The 20183-nt window shown below is 36.8% G+C and overlaps 2 protein-coding genes across 3 annotated transcripts; both read right to left on the bottom strand.

The window, feature by feature from the left end:
• Positions 1-92: 92 nt before the first annotated feature.
• Positions 93-6955, bottom strand: eif4e2 (eukaryotic translation initiation factor 4E family member 2). 2 transcript variants are annotated; one of them, XM_073849547.1, is made up of 8 exons: positions 6858-6955; positions 5221-5332; positions 4309-4443; positions 4056-4160; positions 3831-3983; positions 3226-3362; positions 1573-1667; positions 93-1064 (listed from the first exon to the last, which is right to left on the bottom strand). In XM_073849547.1, the coding sequence occupies exons 1-7, from the start codon at positions 6875-6877 to the stop codon at positions 1619-1621; spliced, it is 711 nt and encodes a 236-aa protein (XP_073705648.1). In that variant the 5' UTR covers positions 6878-6955; the 3' UTR covers positions 93-1064; positions 1573-1618. The 2 variants fall into 2 exon arrangements, with proteins under 2 accessions (XP_073705648.1, XP_073705647.1); XM_073849546.1 differs by having other exon boundaries at positions 1594-1667.
• A 519-nt stretch (positions 6956-7474) lies between these two features.
• capn10 (calpain 10) lies at positions 7475-19971 on the bottom strand. Its single transcript, XM_073848985.1, has 13 exons — positions 19744-19971; positions 19283-19436; positions 18717-18848; positions 18075-18271; positions 17744-17970; positions 17102-17243; positions 14213-14379; positions 11597-11829; positions 11317-11516; positions 10689-10929; positions 10341-10531; positions 10037-10082; positions 7475-8556 (listed from the first exon to the last, which is right to left on the bottom strand). The coding sequence occupies exons 2-13, from the start codon at positions 19412-19414 to the stop codon at positions 8527-8529; spliced, it is 1938 nt and encodes a 645-aa protein (XP_073705086.1). The 5' UTR covers positions 19415-19436; positions 19744-19971; the 3' UTR covers positions 7475-8526.
• Between the last annotated feature and the right edge of the window lie 212 nt (positions 19972-20183).

The raw sequence follows: 20183 nt of genomic DNA, 5'->3' as shown, positions 1-20183 counted from the left end.
TTAAACCAGTATCAAAACCTACCTAACATTGATTCTTTAAATGAAATTAGACTTAAATACTAACAATGAAACAGTCACACCACAGCTGCAAATTAGCAGCAGATGCATAATCAACATTTATTGCTATGATCAATCATAATTAAAAACCTTTCCTTCCCACTATTTTTTTTTTATGTACCTCGGATCCAACTGTCCAGCACCAGCACTGAATTTCAGGCAGTATGAAGTAGGTGTTGATACACAGCCCCCATTAACAGATCAGTGTTTGTTAGATATTTGAGTGATTTCTAAAACAGGGCCTGAAGTCCTAGTCCTATGAATAAAGTGCTGGAGTCGCGTCTCCAGTGTGGTCTCCTCCAGCGGAGTGCCAGGATGTTGAGCGATCTTGAAAAGGAGTCCAGGCACAGTGAATCAGGCAACGTGGTACCCATTCCTGACAGGGCACTGTCCTTTGGGTTTACACTCTCTCAGCTCATGAGAAATAAAAAGTTTGCCATTATAGAGCTCTCCAAATACGTTTAGAAATATAATTCTTTTTTTTTGTACAACAGTTCTATTTTAAAACAACTCAACACTGTAGCTAAAATACTGCACTATAGTAAAATATCCCCATCAACCTGCAACCTAATTGGTAAATAATGTGACCTAAATGAATCCTGTCTTCCTCTCAGGCCATCTTCATGAGACTGTGTTATTCAGGTGATAATTCGGTTAAATGTGACTGTACTACACAAGGGCATGTTGTTGTTTTTCTTCTTGGAAAACGGTGGCAGTTCCCAGCCATTAGTTCATGTCACAGTGGCTCAACTATGTGGTCCCGCTGTGTCCCTCTGAGAGCTCAAGCTAATGACTGAGTGCAAAACATTTGTTCATGTTGATGATTTCGTTTCTTCTTCCATGAGAGTTTTCAGGTGATGTGGCGTTTGGATGATTATAAAAACAGAAGCCGTAAGTCTCCAATAGTAAAAATGTTTCATGCTGACCCTTTTCATGACGTCCCGTTTGTTTTTCTTCAAAAACAGGTTGATTCCTCGGAAACGTCCTCTTCGGTGGGACTTGATAATCTAGATGGAGAGAAAAAGGTAGTACTTTTAGCCAGTGATGAACATGTTGGGAATGAATCCAATATGTGAGCCTGGACCACAAAACCAGTAGCACAAGTATATTTTGTAGCAATAGCCAAAAATACATTGTACAAGTCTAAATTTTCTTAAATGCCAAAAATCATTAGGATATTAAGTAAAGATCCTGTTCCATAAAGGTATTTTATAGATTTCCTACCGTAAATATATCAAAACCTAATTTTTAACTAGTAATATGCATTGCTAAGCACTTCATTTGGACAACTTTAAAGGCAAAGTTTTTGCACCCTCAGATTCCAGATTAATTTTTTTTATATCTTGGCCAAATATTGTCCTATTCTAACCATACATCAATGGAAAACATATTTATTCAGCTTTCAGATGTATAAATCTCAAGTTCAAAATATTGACCCTTATGACTGGTTTTGTGGTCAGGGGTCACAAATATATGTCATAATGAAAACAGAGTAGCTCCAGTGTGAGTGATTACGTGTCAGTCGTGAGTTTATACCGTCACACACTCTTCAGATGAAAAACTAACGGCCTCCACTTGCGTTCACTAGACCATGGAAATCCTCCCAAGCTCTGAAAGATCACATACAACAAATACAGGATATATTAATACTAGTAAGTACATCAACACCATAGATAAAAACAATAAGGGGAAAACAAATATATAATACACAATTCTATTGTCAAGTTGTATTTTGATGCACAATATTCAGATGAATAATCAGAATATAATCAGTAAGACATTTTTGTAATTGCTGACACACTTTGACCTAAATCTAATTACAGACCTGATTATGTCTAATTTGACAAAAATACTAAAATTATCAGATAATATACTGATGATTTATTTGATGGTCACATGACAAAATTAATGCATAATTTTTCTACTTTAAGAAGACTTGCAACTTAGCACCAGACACATTTCCCGCCAATCTCCCCTATATAACTCTATATTCAGAGTTATATAGGGGGGTTATATTATATTATAAATGACAGACAGTTTTTAGTATTTAATGACAAACACAAACTACCTTTCAAAAGTTTGGAATAATTAAGATATTTTTTAATGTTTTTAAAATCATTCTCATTTATTTTGAGACAGTAAAAATACAGTAAAAACATTAATATTGTGAAATATTACTACAATTAAAAAGAACAGCTTTCTACTATAACATATATGAAAACATAATTTATAAATGTGATGCAAAGCTAATTTTTTAGCAGCTATCACTTGTCTTCAATGTCACATGATCTTTCAGAAATCATTCTAATATACTGATTTGCTTCTCAAGAAATATTTCTTTTTATCAATGTTGAAAACAGCTGAACTTTGTTTTATAACAATTTAACATTTTACCGTCATTTTTGATTATTTAATGCATCCTTGCTGAATAAAAGTAGTAATTTCTTTCAAAAATTGTAGTATACAGTTGAAGTCACAAGTTTTAATACTCCTGGCAGAATCTGCAAAATGTTAATTATTTTATCAAAATAAGAGGGATCATACAAAATGCATGTTATTTTTATTTAGTACTGACCTGAATAAGATATTTCACATACACTGTATTTACATATAGTCCACAAGAGAAAATAATAGATAGAAAAATAAATAATAGTTCAAACTGTTCAAAAGTTTACATACACTTGATTTTTAATACTGTGTTACTTAAATGATCCACATGTTTTTGTATTTTGCTTAGTGATAGTTCTTTATGAGCCCCTTGTTTGTCACAAAAATGCTGATAAACCAAAGAATTTGTGGGACCTGAAGGATTTTTCTGAAGAACAGCGGGCTGTTTAACTGTTCAGGGCAAACAAGGGACTCATGAACATCTATCACTGAACAAAAAAACACAGCTGTGGATCATTCAGGGAACAACACAGTATTAAGAATCAAGTGTATGTAAACTTTCGTACAGTTTGAACTATTATTTTCTCTTGTGAACTATATGTAAACAGGCATTTTGTATGATCCCTCTTCTTTTGGTAAAATAATTAACATTTTGGAAAGGAAAGGAGGTGAGGTGAGGCCAAGTATGGTGATTCCCATTGTAGATTCTTCAAGGTGTATGTAAACTTTTGAGTTTAACTGCATATACTCACAGATATATAAGTGTGTTGTGCAACTCACTTGATACTGTCGGTGTGTGTTTTATACTCCATAATGGTATTAGGAGGCAGGTTGAGAACTCTGCGTAAAGTGTCTCTAATGCGAGCAGTGGTGGCCTGGTCACTGGCCGTCTTATTCCAGATAGATATGATATCCTCCTTCAAACAAAAGCACAAATATTTATTACAACACAGGAAGCTATTTTTACAACTTTGTTGTAACAGGTTTTATTTGCATACTATACATACTATATTGTAAATAGTAATAAATAGTACGGAGTACAGCAACTATTCCAAACAACCCAAATAATAAAAAAAAAAATTAAACAATGCTTTCAGACTTTCAGACTGTTCTTCATAACATTATTGTTGAACCACTGATGTCACATGGACTATTTTAATGATGTCCTTTCTGGACCTTGAATGTGGTAGTTGCGTTGTTGTTTATGTAGAGGTCAGATTACTTCAAAAACATCTTTGTGTTTTGAAGATAAACAAAGGTCTTAGGTTTGAAATGAAAAGAAAATAAAGTGAGTAACTAATAACAGAATGAAAATTTTTGGGTATACTATCCCTTTAAGAAGGAGGAGAGTCTGACTGTGAAAGTCGGTCATTGCATTGCGATACCTGGAAGCGAACGGACACAACGGCCCCACAGATCTCCTCGCCCACCATGAACTGCTCGCCCAACATTGCTAAGATCAGATTCTCCCAGCAACGTGACGCCAGGCCTTTACGAAGCCGGATGATCCATTTACCTCCACTCTTATTAGCATCATCCTAAATAATACAATTCAAATTCTATTATCTGTCATTGGAAAAGAAGCATACATGTGATCTGAGAAAACTAACCTCCCACATGGGTTTGATTCCTTCCTTAAACAGGTGGAAATCACTGTGACCAGTTAAATCACCTGGTCGGATCATGTGACTATAAAAACGCCAGAACTGCTCCACCTACAAACACAGGGCAGCTGTTGAAGTGTCAATCATGTGATCATGTGACCCACAGCCTAAATTCATCCCCCACTGTGCCTGAGTTTGAACCACCTTTACGTGAGTCTGAATAAATATGTCAGGGTGAGTTTGCATGTCTGTAGGTTACCGAAGCAAAGCTGCCGATCTGTTTGATGTTCTGTTCGTAGCTCTGTGTGCTAGCTGGCCGTCCTGGTGTGCGACGAGAATACCAGAACGTGTAGTTGTACTGAAGAGGGTGCTCACCGGCCCCTGGGACCGCCGCCTGAAGAAATAGAGTAGCTCATTGTTATATAGAACAATCTATTATAATTTACACATGATTTCTTTGTCTATCAGTTCTGTTTGAAGAAGTTGTTCACTTCCAGAATGTGAATTTCCTGATGATTTATTCACCGCCATGTCATCCAAGATGTCTTACTTTCTTCAGTCGCATAGAAATGATGTTTTTTGAGGAAAACATTCCAGGAAATTTCTCCATATAATGGACTTAAATGGGGATCAAGAGGGTGAAGGCCCAATTTGCAGTTTGAATGCAGCTTCAAAAAGCTCTACACAATAAGGGTCTTATGTAGCAAAATGATCGATAAAAATAAAAATGTAAATAATTTTTAATCACAAATGGTCATCTTGTACTAGCTCTAACCTTTTTTTGTAAAGGGTGTTTGAATTTCTTTGCATGTTCACTTTGTAAACGCTGAGTCAAGCTAGCTAAAAATACGTGAGGTCGCCCTAGTGCAAGAATTTTTTTTATTTTTCTTAGAAAATTATGGATCGTTTTGCTAGATAAGACCCTTATTCCTTGTCTGGGATCATGTAGAGCCATTTTAAGCTGCATTGAAACTGCAATTTGGACCAGTTGGCCACCATTGAAGTCCACTTTATGGAGAAAAATCTTGGAATGTTTTCCTCAAAAACCTTAATTTCTTTTTCGACTGAAGAAAGAAAGACATGACCTCGGATGACATTGGGGAGAGTAAATTATCAGGAAATTTTCATTCTGGAAGTGAAATTTTTCTTTAAGTGATATATCTGAATATACCTTTCTCTTGGCATTGTTTGAGTCCTTCTCCTCTTCGTCATTCTTTTCCTTCTCCCCATCTTTCGGTGAGTTGTTGTCCTGGTCGTGATCTCCACTGTCATCATCTTTCAGGCTTAAAAGGAGACAATATGTTATCTTTATCGCTGTGGCTTTAATCAGGGAAATAATAATTCCAGTGGCAACTGCATTCTTAAAAATAAGTTTTCGACTTGCATATATTTTAAAATGTAATTTATTCTTTTGATGGCAAAGCTTAATTTTTAGCAGTCATTGTTTCCTTTAGATATCATTCCAATATGCAGATTTGCTTATTATTATTATGCTAAAAACAGTTTTTGCTCCTTAACTGAAGACTGGAATAATGGCAGCAAAAATTCTGATATGCCATCACAGGAATAAAACATATGTGACCCTGGACCACAAAACCAGTAGCATGGGTGCATTTGTAGCAATAGTCAACAATACATTGTATGGGTCAAAATTATTGATTTTTCATTTTGAAGCAAAATTCATGTTCCATGAAAACATTCTGTTAATTTCCTACCGTAAATATATCAAAACTTTATTTTTTGATTATTAATATCCAATGCTAAGAACTTTATTTAGACAACTTTAAAGGTGATTTTCTCAATATTTAGATTTTTTGCACCCTCATATTCCAGATTTTCAAATATTTGTATCTCAGCCAAATATTGTATATATCTCAATAAATAAAAAAATACCCTTATGATTGGTTTTGTGGTCTAGGGTCCCATATTTAAATAGAAAACCATTATTTTAAATTAATATAATATTTCACAGTATTACTGTTTCTACTGTATTGTGATCATATAAATGCAGCTTTAGTGAGCATAGGGGACGATTTCAAAAACATTCGAAAATCTTAATTATTGCAAACTTTTTATGTGTTGTGTATGAATATTTCAATACCATGTTATTAACTTTCTGATTCCACCATTATAGCACCATGGTACTTTTTGATTGTTATAAAAGTCGACTTCGTTAGAGAAAGGACGGGGGCCCTGTCTGAGTTTTGCAGAGACTGCATTACCTTATTTGACCCTGCGCGTAATGGTCAAAGGTTGCGCATGACAAGTTTGCAAACATAATAAAGTACGCTGCTTACGTAACCTATAATTATATAGAGTAGTTTCGTTTTCACGTGCCATGTACAGTATAGCATGTTTCGCTTATGCACAGCCCCTCACGTGTTTACAGTCAGCCTACACCGCCACATGTCATTCCAGCAGGCTGCAGAGAAGAGTTTGAGCCCGGGTCGCAGAGCACCTGCCCCCGCTGCTCACACACACGCGTAACCCGGTGATCCGTCCTCGGCCTGGAGGCCCTGTGCATGCAGATCAGGGTCTAGAAGTGGTTATTTGCATGCTGCATTTACCGCATGCATTAAAACACAATGCATCACAACCCCGTAGGAGTCCAATCATGCAACTAAACATGGTGACCTCCCAGCCAGCCCATGCCAAAGCTTCTAGACACACCTCTTTTCCACCCCTCTCTCTCTTTTCTGTCTCTCTCTCTTTCCGTCTCTCCGAGTTAAAGAAACGCTTGAAACGCATGCATTTGCATTCATGCACGACTAATCCCTGCTAACGTGCAGCGTCGCTTTGATTACTCACGCGTCAAATTTGTTGTTCATTATTTTCTAGGTGAGTGTCTGTATCCGCTCTCGCGCCGACGGCAGCCCCGTCAATTCCGCAGCAACGGCGGCGCGCACTAGTGGTGGCGGCGGGCGCGCGCATCGCACCGTGGTGGGTGACGCGCATGCTGTACACTTGGTGGATATTTGTGTTTTGTAGTATACAAAAATTGGGATAAACTTTAACCTTATCCTGGGGGGTGTTCCATAAAACACGTTTACAAAATAAGCCAGGCTTCTTTCAGTTAGTCTGACTTATTGTCACTTGATGTGGCTCAAAATAAGTCAGACTAACTGAAATAAGCCTGACTTAATTGGTAAACTTATTTTATGGAACACCCCCCTTGTCTAATAAACATGTTGGTGAATAGCTAATGTATTATTAAGAATTTAATGGGTTCAAATAAGGTTTGGTAAGCTAATTCACTTTGAAATGAATGTAAAATGTATTTTTAAAATAAAACTGAATATACATTTTTTCCATAGAAAAAAGTTGTATATACATGCAATTTATAATTCTACATGTTTCTAAAATATTTTCCAAAGCATTCAAAATGTAGGATTCAAGTTTTTAAATTCAAAATAATTTATTGAGTATTGCTATACATGTAACAGACACACACATAGGAAGGAAAGGGTCACAGCAGCGTATTTGCTTAACATAAGGAGGCATTGTGTGGCGGCACCAGGCACTGGATCAGGGTGGGCAGTGACGCTACAAGTTCGTCACTAGCGCGGCACTAACAGGCCTGCGGACCCTCACACACAGGCTATTAGCGCTCACAGAGGGGCCGACGAGGCAGCGACTGCGTGAGGGGCTCCAACTCTGCGGCACACTTCAGAGAGAGCTGGAGCTTCAGTAGAGCCGCCAAGCCTCCCACTTATTCAATCACTGTCTACCCTTCTTTCGGCCAGTAATATCCCCATCATTATTCTTTATTTTTTTTCATCCTTTTTTCTCTCTCAATAATTTCTAGCTTTTTTTTCGTGATTTAGTATAAATCTGTGTGAATATAAAAGTGTTTATATTGAATAGCCACATGGCAATGCTTGTTTTTGATACTCTAATACATGAAACAAATAAAAGGTGCTTCTTAGTTGGTTATTTTCACTTTGCAACTTGAACAAAAACCAAAAGATCATCATAAATATGTGATCAATTATAATAAATAAGGTAATTCATAATAAATATTGTAAGTCTGAGATCAGCGCACATTTATGGTACATTATGTAACACTTGAATTATAAACAAAATATACTACAACTAATATTATAAAATATATTTGTTCCAACTCAAAATGCTGATTAGTTGTCCACACTTAAAGCCACTTTAAATCACACATTTGTGAATTTGACTAGTCGTTTTCTGAATGACTAGTCAACTAATTCTGTATAATTCGGACTTAATGGAGTCACATGACCCTGATCTGACATTTTTCTTAGGGGCGCTTGTTGAAAGACTAGTCAACCATTGTAACAAATTCCTACACGGTATATACCATAATTTATCCACTGCTGGTGGGTTTTGGTAGCTGTTTGTGGTGAGTGATTTGCACCGATGGCTCCCATTAGGGTGCATAAGGCTCCTGTCCTGAGGATGGAAGGGAAGACTTTCATCTCAACAGGAGCATGTGATCCACTTCCCCAGACTATCGTCTCATCACAGAGACACAGGAGACCTGTGAGAGGAACGAGAATGAGATTAGAATCTTACAAAACCAAGCAAATTAGCAAAAATTATTTAGAAGACATATAAATGTATATTTATATGATTCTTATTTAATAATATATTAAAAACAGACAAAATATGACATATCTTGTGTGAAGATTCAACTCAAGTGAAGTTTGTGTCAAATTAAAGAACTCTTATGAAAGACATGAAAAACAGTAAAAACCTACTTTTAAAATAATATTTCTTAGTAGTATGTGTTATTTATGATAACTATACACTACCAGTCAAAAATGTTTGAACAGAGAGATTTTTAATGTTTTTTAAAGAAGTCTCTTCTGCTCACCAAGCCTGCATTTATTTGATACAAAGTACAGCAAAAACAGTACAATTTTAAAATATTTTTTACTATTTAAAACAACTGTTTTCTATTTGAATATATTTAAAAATGTAATTTATTCCTGTGTTTTCAAAGCTGAATTTTAGTTACTCCAGTTACATGATCCTTCAGAAATCATTGTAATATTCAGATTTGCTGTTAAAAAAACATTAATTATTATTATGTTGAAAACAGCTGAGTAGAATTTGGTCAGATTTCTTTGATGAACAGAAAGTTCAAAAGAACAGCACTTATCTGAAATAGATTTTTTTTTGGATGAAATTGTATAAATGTCTTTATCATCACTTTTAAAACATCCTTGCTAAATATTAAAGTATTAATTTCTATAGTTTCTTTCCCAAAATAATAATAACAACAAAACTACTACTACTATATATCTATATATAACTATATAACTATATATATATAAAACTATATATATATATATATATGTGTGTGTGTGTGTGTGTGTGTGTGTCTTTCTATTCATCAAAGAATGTTCTCAACTGTTTAAATAATAATAATAATAATAATAATAAATGTTTCTTGAACAGAAATTAGCACATTAGAATGATTTCTGAAGTGACACTAAAGACTGGTGTAATGATGCTGAAATTTTTAGTTTTGATCACAGGAATAAATTACATTTTAAAATATTTAATAGAAAGCAGTTATTTTAAATAGTAAATAGTTTTGCTGTATTTGGATCAAATAAATGCAGGCTTGGTGAACAGAACAGACTTCTTTAAAAAACATTAAAAATCTTACTGTTCAAAAACTTTTGACTAGAAGTGTACATTTTTGAAAAAATCATTGGTAATACACTATTTTATTGATTGATAATGTCATAATATTGATAATTGAAAATGTCATCTAAAAAATTTGTGGTAAATGGATAAACCACCCAAAAAAGGAAATGCATTTACTCATCCTCATGTCATTTTAAACCTGTATGACTTTTTTCTCTTCTGTGAAACAGTTTCGGTTCCCTTTGACTTCCATTGTATTACAATACAATAGAAGTCAATGGGAACTGAAAAAGCCATACAGGAAAAAACGCCTTACAGATTTTGGGCAAACTATTTCTTAAAATGAGGTGACAGGTCATTACCTCCTGAACAACATGGCCCAGAAGTTCTTGACTCTGCATTGCTTTCCTGGGGAGGTTGACAACATTAGTACTAGAGCCAAAAATGTCAATTTCAACTAGCAACAGTTTTTTAACATGAAAGTACTTTTTATCTAGGCTTTTTTTTTTAATCACAGTGCATTGATCAGTTAAATTCTAATTCAAGTTTTCTGAAGAATATCTAAATACATAAGATTTTATAAATGTCTAGGACTTTAACACATTTTTTCACTGATATTTCCAGATTTTCCTTGTAACAGAAATGTCAAATAGATAGAGTGCTTACCGATGTATCCTGCGTGTAAAAGTGAGAGTAAAGTGAGCGCCTAGTTCCGGCTGGTAGGTGGAGGGAATTACAATGTACTCGCCCGGCTGTAGACGGCAAAACACACTGACCTCCTGAGAGTGAGCATGAGGTACACAGCTAACCACCGGAGACATGGCACCAGGGGTTAACAGGGAGTCACCATCAGGTACCTGGACACACACAAATCTTTAAATATCATGAAGGCATACCAAAAAAGATTCACTACTGAATGTTGGACACCTGTTACCAGAACAATTATAATTAGCACTTTCAGCAGTTTAGTCACATAGATGCCTCAAAACTGATGACGTATGCAACATTTCTGACCTTATAAATATGAAAGCCAATGGCATGGAGGGAATTTTCAGGCCTGTTTTGGCGTAGAGAGACCTTTACATTGTTACCTCCAGGGTCATAGGTCACAGAAAGAGGTATATGGGGATTAAGTCCATGTGTGGGGAAGTTACGACTTCCTCCAGAAGTAGAACCGACGGACCAACAGCCATGAGAGCTGGTGGTTTCCCACTCGCCGTCTGAACTGTGCTGAAGAGGAGGGGATTTCATCATACTGGAGAGAAATACAGACATTTTGGACCAATAAGATATCTTTATTTCATTATATCACATATGTGACGCTGGACCACTAAACCAGTCATAAGTAGCTTGGGTATATTTGTAGCAATAGCCAACAATGAACTGTATAGGTCAAAATTATTGATTTTTCATTTATTCCAAAAATCATTAGGACATTAAGTAAAGATATTTTGTACATTTCCTACTGTAAATACATCAAATATTGCCCTTTCCTAACAAAGCATACATCAATTGAATGCTTATTTATTCCGTTTTTTTAGATGATGTATAAATATCAATTAAAAAAATGTACCCTTATGACTGGTTTTGTGGTCCAGGGTCACATATTTAAATATGCATATGACCATTAATAAAAAGTCACCTGAGAGAGGTAGAGCAGGAAGAATGAACTCTCAGAAGGAACTGGCCCTCTGCTCCCTGCAGGAAAGTACTGGGCACCAGCAGGTAAAAACCAGGATTTAGCTGCGTGTGTACAACCACTTCCCGATCGTACGCATGTGTGTGGGACACAAGCGGTGGCTTGTTAAGTGTCCGCATCAGGTTAAAGTGTTTCTTTTCCACCTATAACATCATTTATTTTATATATTACATAGTGTAATATTTTCAATCTCACAAAAATGATTTTTGAAGGATTCTCTAACCTTCCACACATGTAGTGCAATGGCCTGGAGCTGTGGGTGCTGCTCAGTGCCGACCTCTGCTGGTGGTTCATGATGTCTGTACTGCAGCAACGACAGCAACACTTCCCCTCTCTCACACACTTTTAACCAGGACTTAGGGTTGATGCTAAAAGTGCTGTTATTGCGGCAACCACCCGCAGAGTGACCTTTGACCCAGCGGCCTCCAATCTGGTGGCTGTGGGTTAGATAGCTTCCTACATGAAGGGAAGCAACACATTAATAATATAAATATAAAAAAATACATACACATACCCAAACTATGACCCATGGGCCAGAGTTGACCTGTGATGACCTATGATTTGGTCCATCATGCTATTTCATTTAGGAATGAAAAAATTCCTAATTCCTAATCTACTTTAGATTTTTATTTTAACATTTTTGTTTTATTTTTGCATTGAAATGTAAAAACAATATAATAGATTTGAGTATACATTAGAATTAAATTATGCATTTTTTTATTATTTGAACAATTGTAAAATTGTATATATTTTAAAGGGGTCATCGGATGCAAAACTTACTTTTACATGTTGTTTGAACATTAATGTGTGTTGGCAGTTTGTGTACACAACCACCCTACAATGATAAAAATCCAACCAGTGGTATTTTTTTAATCTTTAAAAGTAATATCCCCTTTTTAAAATCAGGTCATTCTCAGCTTCTTGTCAGTATGACGACACACAGACAGAGGACGCTCCCACGATAGTTGATTATCATGAGCGCCTTACCTTAGACCCGCCCTCACCGAGCTGAAACAGTCTGACTCCGATCACCATTAGCCGCTTTTCCACTATCGGGCCGAACCGTTCTCAATGCTTAACCGTTCTGTTCGTGGACGCGATATGTATGTTTGAGTTTTTTATTTTTTCCCGGCACTGTTTTGAACTTTTCTTAATGCCCTTCTCTGCAAGACACTGCGCTATAATTTTAAAAACTTTTAGTTTCTCTTTGCACCCTCCAGCTGTTGTTGAATTTTTCTTTCTGTCCAAATATCAATATTAGAGCAAATGTTTCATCCACAGACCAAAGTGTCTCAGCCATTTATATTTATATTTACCGTATCTGCTTACTGCGCATCCACTTAGCCATAGAGAAACTGGTAGCTAGGCAACAGCGTGGCGACGTCATGCACACGCATTTTACCAGCCCGGTTCAGCACGGTTGTCTAACCGTGCCGAGAATTCCGGGCCGAGAACGGTTTGTAATCGTTCCGTGCCGTACCAGGCTCAGGTGGAAACACAACTGGAACTGTACCCGACCGTTCTAAGAACGGTTCGGCCCGATAGTGGAAAAGCGGCTATTGTGTCGACTCAGGTGCAGGGGAAGACAAGAATGTCTCTGATTGAGCGATTGAGATGTTCTCTTGTTGGATGTAATAATGAACATAGCAGTTGTCATTTACTCCCAAAATCTTAGCCGCTAAAGACTCAGAGAATTAACGTTACTTTCGTTTTTGAAAGTAAAACACCAATCCCGTTCTACATATGTTTCGTTTATGCATCTTTGCAAATGGCCTTTCTTAATAATATGCTTGTTAGCAAGCTTCGCCGTTAAACGCGGCTAAATGTGGCTAAAGTAAACATTACAGCTCGGCATCCCACTGCAGAGAGGGGAGGGGCGAGCTGAGCTCATTAGCATTTAAAGGAACATGGAACAGAGCAGTGTTGTTTTTGACAACCATCTTAGATTTAGTCTTAGTCTTAGTCTTTTGGACTAAAATGCTTCTTAGTTTTAGTCAAATTTTAGTCACTTCTATATGTGATAGTTTTAGTCCAGATGTTAGTCAAAAAGGTTTTAGTCTAGTTTTAGTCGACGAAAAGTCAAAAAGGTTTTAGTCTAGTTTTAGTCAAAAAAAGGGGAAAAAGTAGTCTTTTAACAAATTAATGTAGGTCAGTAAGTATTTTGCTGTTGGGTAGTGTCACTTATAAGTTCTGAAAATAGCAGATCTATAGTTCAACACAATGTGAGCTTCCGGATCGACTATTTTCACCAATAATTACAATAATGAAGGAATGTTTTAGAACATAAAAGACAAACAAGGATGGAATGCTAAAACAGCTTGCCATACTAGTATAGCAAAGAGTATTTAATGCTAAAACGGCTTGCCATAGCATCAGATACTTTTTAAGTTTTAATTGGCATGCACAATAAGCGGAAATGTCATGCATTTTAAATGTCTGACGGACCACCCACTAAAATTTTCGTCTATTCTCGTCTTGTCAACGGAAACTCACACACGTCTCGTCATGTTTTAGTCATCAACGAGCCATTTTTATCTCGTCATCGTCTCGTTATCGTCATGAAAAAAAGTGCCGTCAACGAAATGATTTCGTCATCGTCATCGTTGACGAAAACAACACTGGAACAGAGCAACTCGCTCTAAAAAGGGCTGATTTTGACATGGTAAAAAGACTGTTTTTTATACTACCACTGAGAAATTTTAACCAAAGTATGTTAAAGACTTCTTATTAAGACCCTAAAGAATCATATCAACTTGTGGAAAATGGGCATCCGATGACCCCTATAATATAATATAGTTGGATATAATGCAACTTTGGGCACTTCTGATATAGACAATACCTGTGTAGATGCTTTGGAGGTGTCCTGCATCACTAATGGGATAGCCTACTGTGACCTCATCAAATTCCTGCTGGAATTCTGTCTCGTCCATCCAGAATTCCCCCTCTGCCATGCGGTCCAGTAGAGCCTGAGCACAGGAGGGCTCCAGAGAAGCCCAACCTGATCCACTGTATACAGAGAGACAGACAAAACCAGTCAGGTGGTAGCTGCATTTCCAGTATAACCAACATTTACGTATGATTGTCACGTTTTGCCTAGGGTTGCATCGATCCGATACTCTGGATCGGTATCGACGCTGATCCAAGCTTTTTGAATGGATCGGATATTGGTGATGCGTGACCGATCCAAATTCGATACCGTTACCAGAGTTTGAATAAATAGCAAGAAATAATAGTCTACTGTAAAAACTATAATAGTTCATACAAGAACACAATTATTTTAAAACATTGCCTTAAAAATAAAATACATTTAAAATCCATTGCGCTGCTTACAAAACCACATGTGATGTGAGTGTGACAGGCGAGTTCAGAGGGAACTTTTACATGCAAAGTCTACCTCAGCGCGATAAACATGTCCCTGATTTGGAAATATTTTACTCTTGATACAGCAGCTAGTAGCACTGCAAATTGTAATATCTGCAAAGCCAAAGTTTCAAGAGGTGGAAGTAGTGTTTCGAATTACAACACCACAAATTTAATCAAGCGTCTTCAGAAGCATCACGCAAAAGAACACAAGGACTTCGCGATTGTTTAATACAGCAATTAAATAAATAAGAAGTTATTATTAAATGATTTGCATTGTCTGACTATAACACTATTGCCTGATTTTGCTCTATTTCATCGTCAAAAGTAACCTGAAACAAGTCACACCTGAGCTGCTGCGTATCTCCATTCAAACACAGCGGTGTTTCGTTTATGAATGAACGTGCGTTTTTAAACGAATCTAGTGAAATGATTCAATTTCCCATTCAAACAGAGAGTCACTTGCTTTATTCCTGAATGAACCATCCGTTCAAACGAATCAAATGAATGAAATGATTCAGTAATTAAATCAGTGTCTTGCCGCCATCTGCTGGCAGATCTGTTCAGTTATTTATATCTGTAATATTTCTGCTGTCAAAATGTTATTTTTAAAACATTAATCTTAATATGAATTTATGAATTTGATTACACTCATGCATGTATCTCTTTTTTCACCCTTTTTATCCAACAATGTGCAAGCAGATTTGGTATTTCTTGCTTTACCTAAAACAAATAAATCTTAATGACAAAGTGAATTGTATACATTCTTTAGTTTTGAAGGTAAAATACCCCACTGATATCGGCCTGGTATCGATATCGGCTGATACTCAGAATTTTTGGTATCGGATCGGATCGGTTTTGAAAAAATGGTATCGTTGCATCCCTAGTCTTGCTCCCTTTTGGCAGTGTATCAACTGTCCCTCCACTTGTTCATCACAGTAAAATCAATTAATAAGGATATCCGCACAAAATAAAACGACCACTAATAAATTTAAAAGAAAAACATAGTAGGTTTTCTTGAGACAATCAACGTAAATAATTATTACAGAATTATAGTAATCATTTTGTCCGAAATAATTACAACCATTCATTTTTACAGAAACAGTGTTTTAAGAATCACATTTTAGTTTTGATTAAAATATGCCACATCTGGTCTAATGTTGCATTCAGTCTAACTGCAAAAGTTTAATTTTTCAACATATCCGAAATGGAAAATGGATCTAAAAATTCTGCAAATGAATGATCTTGAGTGCTTTGTCAGAGATAGCCGGCTAGAAACAACACTGCAGTTACTAATGAAAGCAAAACAGATGCAATGAATCCGTAGTATATATGTTAAAATCAATGTACACAGATATGAAAACTTTGCAGGTAAAGGCGGGCGTACACGGTGCGATTTTTGAGGTCGTACGAGCTCGCATGCGATTTTTGTGGTTATCGGAGGGAATCGTCTCTTCTCGTATGGTCGGGGCTCGTATGGTGTATGACAACTTACGAGACGAGCAGAGTGCCTTACGAGCACTTCACGACCTCACGATCATTTTTAAACATGTCAAAAAACTTCAGACGCTGTCGGATTGAAGACGTGACATGTGTGCTGTTGAACGAGCTGATTTGTTGAGCAAACTGCAAATGACCAATCAGTAGCTAAAGAAAACCACAGAAGAAGATGAACATGACAGCGCCACACGGTGACTTGGACTATTGAGAAAGAGGATAAACTCGCTGAACTTTGGCAAGAACAGAGAGCGCTGTATGAGGTATCGATCGGTGATCGATCACCTATTGTTTGCTACAGCTATTGCTAGCTATAGTGGTGGCCAACTAGCCCCCTCGACGTGCATAATACTACGTTAAAACATACATTACAATGCTGTAGCATTGCAGTTCCAGTGTCTTTAATGCATATGCTTGTTAGCACTGCTGTAGAGGTGAAGTTTTGTCAAGTTTGCAACGAGTGTACACACGCAATGGTGATCACACGGTTCCTGCATGTGTAGCAAAGTGTCACAGCTCATATTTTTTATATGCAGTTATGAGATAGACAGAGAGCAGTTGTATTGAACAGTACATACACAGTATATTATACACAGCCTTCCTCTCAGAATGTGATTGCCTCGGAAATCGGCAGGTTTTAAAATCGTGCCGTGTACCACTGCGTCCGTAAAAAAAGTCACTCGTGACGTGTGCGTGACCATACGGTCTTCCGACTGTCCGAATTCGCACCGTGTACGGCCGCCTTAAAACAACAAATTGTTCTAAAAACGTATATTTATAATACATATATGGAATATAAGGTATCTTAAAACACCAAACAAACCAAAAATGGACCTGCATGTGATGATTTAGCAATTTTTTCACTCCATACCTCTCCCTCCAGACCCCAGCCCAGCTCCTCCTGCCCCAGGGGTTTCGTATCCGGATCAGCTCCACTTGTTCACCTGTAGTGGTTGTCACATTTGTCCACTCCATCACACTCATGGCATGGAACTGACCAAGCTCTGGGATACCTGCAATGAGAGGCAGGCAACAAACCCATTACTAGAGGTACTACAGTACTATTATTAAATACTTTCTATGGGATTATGTTAAAAATTTCCTGAAAAATGTTGTTGCCAGCAACAAATTTAAAGGAGTAAATGACAGACATGATAAAATCTGTAAACTATTAACTACTGTTGCTGCAGTCTATAATCACTCCCAAAAAGGGTTATTGTTAACTTAAACTATTACAAATCATTTTTAATGCAATAAAATAAAGGTTAACTAAAAAAAAAAAAAAAAAAAAAAAAAAAAAAATTAGAAATGTTTCTAAATAAAATAAGTTGAAGATTAAATATTAAAATAACAAAACCAATCAACAACAACAACAAAAAACTTATATAAAACTAAAATAACTAAATCAAATTATTGGAAAGTTAATATAAAAGTTCACATATGAAACAAGATGAATTCAGCTATAAGCTCCGGATCAGTGAGAAAAAAAGTCAGTGGCTACTTCCTCTCTCACCTGTGGGGGCGCTGTGGACACAACAGCTGATGGCACATCGCTGCTTTAGTTCCACTGAAAGTTCAGATAGTCTCGTCCCATTAGGTGTGTGTTCAGTCTGTGAGTCAGTGGGCTGTTGTGGAGACTCTGCCCCTTTTAGACTCCATCGTACCGCTATGGTTCCGCTCAAGTCCACAGTTGCCTCACATACTTGCCCCGCCCACAAACGCTCGTACGAACCATGTAACCTTGCATGAAGAACAATGAACAACTTCTCAATTATTATGTTTAGCTTTTAGTTCATACATTATAGTTATATTTTAAACTACACAAAAATCTTCATTCCACTTACTTGGCATAAGCTTTCTCTAAAAGCGCTACCCAGAATGCTCTAGGGCTCTGGCATCGTGAAAAGCAGAGAGTGTCATTGATACAGGGAAGTCGGTCATCAACCAGTACCTCTATCCAGTGCCCCTTCCGCCAGAACTGGAACCGGAACTCACCACGGTAAACACGGTCACCCCACAAAGGCTGTTCTGGTGGAAATACCTGATAATAAACACAAACACACATACAATTACACCTAGAGCACATTCAACTGGAGTCTTTGCAGAGAACTGTGAAAGAAACAACAAGAAACAGTAGTGGTGACATAATGTTTTAGAATTAGTATAATGTGTGAAATGTGATTAAAGTTTCATGCAGGGTTTCTGCAGGATTTATGAAGGTGAATTTAACATTTTTAAGACCATTAAAAGACCAAGTAAAGAAAATGTAAGGAATAAACTGAAAGGAACACGTCAGTATGTTCTCAAAATGTAAATGTTAAAATGGTGATTATATATAGTAACAATATATTTCATGTTTAATGCAAAATATCTATATATATACAGTATGTATAGTTAGAAATCAGTTCCCAAAAGGGCCAAAAATGTGTTGTTGTTTTTTGCTGTTGTTGTTTATCATGTCTCTCATGAAACCTGTCAGTTTTAACCTTGTTCAGAACATGCTGGTTCTTGAGTAACATGGTGCAGGCACAGAGCAACCAGCAGTCTCCCAGAATGCCTTGCTTTGGGTGGGCCTCCACAGGGTCATCGGGGAAGAGTTGAGGCTGCCTACAGATCTCCTGGAATACACGGAAAAGTACTGTAAAGTTGGTTTGTGACAATCTGCATTGTTAAAGCAATTTAAAAAAGTATGTTCTTCTTTATAGTATGAATGTGTTTAGTATGAATGAAACTTGTCATGCTGTCATTATTTTAAGAAAAATAAAAATTTGGACTCATACTGTTTTTTTTGCCTGCTATATAGTAAAGAGGTAGGCATATTTAAACACAGGGCCAGTAAATTATTATTTTTTTAAATGTATATATCTACTATATGTAAAAGTTAATTTTCTCAATATTTGAATTACTCTTTCATAGATAGTTTTAATGCGAACTCGCTAAAAGCCACATAAGCAAAACCTAGCTAAATGCAAAGCAGAAAAAAATACAAATAGGAAGTCTTCATGTATGCTCAATGTAAATTTCTTACCTGTGTGACAGAAAAATATGTTACCTGTGGACGGAGCCATGTGACATCTCCCAAAAATTTGGGAAGGGGCGTGGTGTAGTCACAGAAAAGTGAGGAGTCGTCAGCAGGAAAGTCTGGATCCACAAACATCCCATGATGCTCACTCTCCGTCTCCATGGCAACCGGACCTGCTTCACTTCTGAAAGACGACACGCTTGCAGTAACAATCACACCTGTGACAGTCTAAACATGCACCTGAAAGATTCTGTGTTATATACAGAAAGACCATTATCATAGCTTTATTGTTTTGCTTGTTTCCGCATATACAGTGTGATACTCTAAAGAAGTCATTAGTCTGAAAACTGAATGGCCAGTGAAAAAATTACCAATTTAAAGTTTCAGATAACCAGTTGCGACAATGGCGTTAAAAACAGAATCTATTTTAGTAACAAACATGTTCACATACATATCAGCGACAGCATTATCATTAAATCATCCAGACGTACCATCAGCTCGGCTGAGTTGCTAACCCGTCAGACACAACGTTACTGCCAGCGGTTTTGAATGACATGGCCAGATCAAGACGAAGAAAAAGCATCAAAGTAAAGTAAAATCCATTATGCATTCGCATGCCATGATTCTGAGGTCGCTGAAACACAATAAGTGCATTCAAAGAAATAAAAACACTGCATCAAGGCAATTCTTCTCACAACCGGAAGGACGCGCACGCCGCGGACAGCGCTTTCATCCGGGGTGGAGGAGCTGCAGCAGGCGCGCCCCCGAGCGGAGCTCCTCAGAACTGCCATTACAGATAAACAAATAAAAGTAAATGCATTAGCCTACTATTGCAATACTTTTTACATACTTTGTTTTAAATTGTGTGTCACTTCTTAAGTTGTTTATCATACTGTAGGCCTATTTTTTAGCTTATGCATAGTGTCGAAAT

The sequence above is a fragment of the Garra rufa genome, chromosome 10 (assembly GCF_049309525.1).
Source record: "Garra rufa chromosome 10, GarRuf1.0, whole genome shotgun sequence".
Classification (NCBI taxonomy): domain Eukaryota; kingdom Metazoa; phylum Chordata; class Actinopteri; order Cypriniformes; family Cyprinidae; genus Garra; species Garra rufa.
This window is presented reverse-complemented; position numbering and strand designations above follow the sequence as displayed.